Source organism: Zeus faber (genome assembly GCF_960531495.2).
Source record: "Zeus faber genome assembly, chromosome: 12".
NCBI lineage: Eukaryota > Metazoa > Chordata > Actinopteri > Zeiformes > Zeidae > Zeus > Zeus faber.
In genome coordinates this window covers 18,715,889-18,720,377 of record NC_137196.1, presented here as the reverse complement: position 1 = coordinate 18,720,377, position 4,489 = coordinate 18,715,889, and the positions used below count along the sequence as shown (strand labels likewise).

General features: G+C 43.4%; 1 protein-coding gene across 2 annotated transcripts; it reads right to left on the bottom strand.

Annotated features, from left to right (window-relative positions):
* Window positions 1–697: 697 nt before the first annotated feature.
* Window positions 698–3,899, bottom strand: adcyap1b (adenylate cyclase activating polypeptide 1b; the record flags this gene model as incomplete). Of its 2 annotated transcripts, XM_080011499.1 has the most annotated exons (4): window positions 698–881; window positions 2,000–2,104; window positions 2,572–2,706; window positions 3,796–3,899. In XM_080011499.1, the coding sequence occupies 4 exons, from the start codon at window positions 3,897–3,899 to the stop codon at window positions 698–700; spliced, it is 528 nt and encodes a 175-aa protein (XP_079867625.1). The 2 variants fall into 2 exon arrangements, with proteins under 2 accessions (XP_079867625.1, XP_079867626.1); XM_080011500.1 differs by lacking the exon at window positions 2,000–2,104.
* Window positions 3,900–4,489: the final 590 nt, after the last annotated feature.

Here is a 4,489-nt window from a genome sequence, read left to right as displayed (position 1 = left end):
GGGGGGGGGGGGGGATTTGACCACAATCTAAGTCAATCTTTCATCCATCAAATGAGAGGCTATAGGACAAAAAGCCCTCAGCTTGTGCAACAACCTGTACAAACCCACCCAGCCCCATGAAAGGGGTCAGCAGGTCAGTACATGTCATTGAGGACAAACTGGATGTGCCTCACTGCGCATGCGCACTGCTTCTCTGGGCCCGGGTAGGAAACAGACAACACTAAAAAAATAGACCGTCGCTTACAAAAATAAGTATAACATTCAATACTTTGATTGTCTTTTTTAAAATCTATTTATTTTCTGCATATGTAGATGACCTTTAAAGAATTTCAAGCGCATAACGTTGAAGGTGCACACTTATCTTTTTTTTTTTTTTTTTTTTTTTTTTTTTTTTGCTAATTTCTTATTTTTTATTATTTTTTTGTCATTTTGTTTTGTTTTCCCAACATGTTGACATGAAAATAAAAATATTGGTCCACAAAGTATAACTGTGCGGTATCAAGTGCTTTTTTTGTACAAAAAGGAAAAAAAAACATATTATTATTAAAATATTCATTTTTAATGGCTTTACTTCATACATAAATACATGTTTAAAGAACACAGGCGCAATCCACTGTTCGGTCAATTATATCTGAATGAATTTTTTTAACGACTGGATATTTACACAGAGAGGGCAGTTTTGACGCGCTTTGCAGCGCTACAAATAGGCGAGTCGGCGTCCCTTGTTCCTAACTCTCTGTCTGTACCTCCTTCCCAGGACGGCGGCCAGGTACTTCTTCACGGCCATCTGCGTCCGATAGCGGCTGTAGCTGTCGGTGAAGATCCCGTCCGAGTGCCTCTTGGATAAGGGCTCCGACTCTTCCTCCATGCTGCTGTCCTCCCTGCAACAAGACAAGGACGCACACCTCGTTTCAGCCTGCAGGTTGCCACCCAAGGTGCGCTCGCATTATTCCACCGCACCATGGGCCTGTTTATTGCCACTAAGCTTGCTGATAAAGAAAAAAAAAACGTGGACCTTTATTTTGGCGATTGTGTCTCCCATTTTTTTCATATTTCGTTGATTGAAGTCTTGACACAATGCAATATCGCGATATTTATTTTGGACGAGTATCTCGATATCGATCATTTGACGGTCTTTCGGGAGTGAGTAAGTATACTGGTGATTTCATAAGATGTTTACACACAATAAATATTTGAGGAGAAATAAAAATCATTATCAGTGCGAATATTATGACCAGTCTGTAATGTTCCGAAAACGGCATTGCTGTCCTCGTCGTCCCGCCTTAAAATCGACACTTTTACTATGTGACGAGAACCAAAATGCCAGACGATTTAATCTACTCTCATATCACGATATCGACATATCGCCCGGTGCTACTGAAAAAAAACAAAAAAAAACAAAAAAAAACTAAAAACAAAAACAACCCGCGGTTTAAAGCCTTTCAGACAAACTGTCATGAGTGATTCAACCCCAACCCCATGGCGTGTTGTGACGCGTGGCTTTTTAATAGTGGGGCCCGCCGGGAAATGTAATCAAGTTATGGATAACAAGCCAAGCAGGTTTTGATCGATTTTTATCCCTGCAAAATGCCCCCTTCCAAAAAAAGAAAAGGTGTGCGTGCGTGCGTGCCCGCGCGCGCGAGTGTCCGTGTGTGTGTGTGTGTGTGTGTGTGTGCGTGCGTGCGTGCGTGCGTGCGTGCGTACTGGCGCGTGGGTGGGAACTGCAGTGCCGCGCCGCCGCAACAAAACGAAACCGAAACAACAACAACAACAACAACAACAACAACAACACCGATAATGGGCGAATCCAAAGTAAAAAAGAATCAAGCACGCGAGGGGGAGATGGAGATGATGCGGGGGTGGGGGTGAGGGGGTGGGGGCGTGGGTGGGGGGCGGGGGGTGGAGGTGTGGGGGGGGGGGGGGGCGCACGAGACCGTGGGGATGCGTGATGGGGGAAGCGCACGGCACGTGCACGCCGGTAAGAATGAAGTCCCCTTACCCTACACGTATTGTCGTCAGAGAATGCAGATACTGCCTCGCTGTTAACTGACCCAGGATCTCCCTCAAGGCTCTATCTAATTCCTCCTCTGCATGCCTTTCTGTTCTGAGACGATGAAACGCGAAACACACACACACACATCGTCAGTGGCCAAAAAAAAAAAAAAAAAAATTAAAAAATCAAATAAAATCTAAGAAGCGCAGACGGCAACAGCAACAACACCAACGACAAAAAAAAAAAGAATAAGGGTCACAGTAGCCTAAAATGTGCCCAAACGAAGTGGACAATGGGGTCGATTTCAAAGCCGTGGTATAATCCGCCTTTTTTTTTTTATTATTATAATTATTTTCAATCAATAAGTCGCGATTTCATATTTCACACTCGCATAACAACATTTTAGGCTACAGCAGGTATATGAAATTATAACATTGAACGAATAATATGAAGAGGGAGGGGAGGGAGGGGGCAACTCTGGGGAACAAAGCAAGCAAATAACGTTATCGCAAACATCCAAAAGGAAAAATAAATAAATGAATAAAATTGTTGTTAGAATATGAGGAGTATTTATTTACCTCTTTTCCGGGGGGTAGTACAGCGTGTACACGTCGTCCTCTAAGGATGGGGGGCTTCGTATAGAAATCTGGTCGCTGTCAAAGCCCATGTCGGATAAAGAATTCCCATCCTCATCGAACGCGTCGTTTTCAAGTCTGCAATGGGTTGGTGGTGGTGGTGGTGGTGGTGGAGGGGTGAGGGGGTGAAAATGTTATACGAATATTTTAATTAGATTTAAATTTAAGGATCGTTTCATGGGGGGGGGGAAACCACCCTTCCAATTTAAAACAAAACACATCCAATACATTTGAGGCAAAAAAGAAATGGTTATAAAAAGGTCAATTCGATCTTGAAAACGAAAATCACTCCGATACCTGAATTATGTTTAAGGTAATCAAACGAATAATCGAAAATGAGTGGAAACTGAGATTTAAGAGATAAAAATGCGGGGTTTTTTTCTTTCTCTCCGTATGGTTGTATTACACATTCGTATAAAAAAATTGATGTAGTCTGTATTTAATGCCTCGGCGAATGTACACAGGCTCAAGACTCGTTAATTATTTAGAGACTTAGACAATGGGGGCGAAATGGTTATAGCCTACTGGAGCGGTGCTGCAGGGGTTAAGAATAAAAAAAAAAGGGGGGTAAAAAAAACAACTAAAAACGAGTTTAAACTAGAAACTGTAAAAACGCACCTAAGGTATGGTTATATACTTTTGACAAAAATAAAACACATTTTAATACATTTCATAAGGATAAAGCGTTCCCATTCGGTTTGTCTCGCCTCTTCTCGGTGACGCCATTCCGTCGTCATCCCAAGGGCTCTCCAACGCGGCGCCTCTTATTCTTAACAAGGAGGGGCGCGGGTTCCGTGCGCCGTCCCGGCGGACGGACGGACGGCGATCCGTAAGTCATTTTCCACAGACTTTGTTTTTTTTCTTTCCGATTGGAAGATATTTTCCACGTCAAACATTACTCAATTTCTGTCCCTTTAGACGTAGACGCGCGCGCACCCCGCGTAATTACGCACGCTTCGTTTGAAAATTAAAAAATTAAAATAAAAAAAAAAAGTGTCGATTCCAAAACCAACCAAACTCCACTCCGTCGCAAGTCATATTTCACTGCTGTCATTTGCATAAACGTTTGTCCCGTATTTGTTCGGTTCAGATCGAATGGCGACTATTGAAATAAAATGAAATGCATCAAATGATCAGATTTTTAAAAGGCACATTCACACAGCCTACCTAATCTTAGGGTAACTTAGTCCAATAGGTGAGCAGTAAACGCTGTAGTGCATTATGATTCCGTAGATGAGCAAGACTAAAGTCGCTTTACTCGAACTGGCCATGCTGTTAGAATAAGAAAAAAACAAAACAGAAAGATATGTTAAACAGGTGAATGCAGCCACTACAATACAACACACTCACATAAAACACAGACTTTGTCATTTATAACCGGGTTAAAACGTAATGCACAAACCTAAACCGTCTGCATAGTTCTGGGTTTGAGTTGCATTCATCATTTCTATCCATTTCCGTAAAAGTTCAAGATTGTCATTGGGGTCCATAAACCAAATCCATGCAAAAATAAAAATAAATAAATAATAATACACGGGCTGTCCGCGCAAAAGACACAAAAAAAGAAGAGCCAAATCCTTAACTTCACCCAGTCAAATCCATCAACAAATGCCCCCCCACCTCCCCGTGTTTTAGGCACATACCTATAGCAGAGGTGGAAGAGAAGGAGTGCTGGAAGATGCGATGCGGGCGCGGCCGCTGTGGCGTGTGAGGCGGATGGGAGTCTCCCTCACGCACCTCGTCCCTGGGCTGGAGCGCCGCTGCCTTCTCCCGGTGCCGCCCTCGGTGCCGCCGACCCGACTTGTATTCTTGTAACGCGACGTGCGGCCACAGCCACCAAAGTCGAATGCCGCAGCACGCC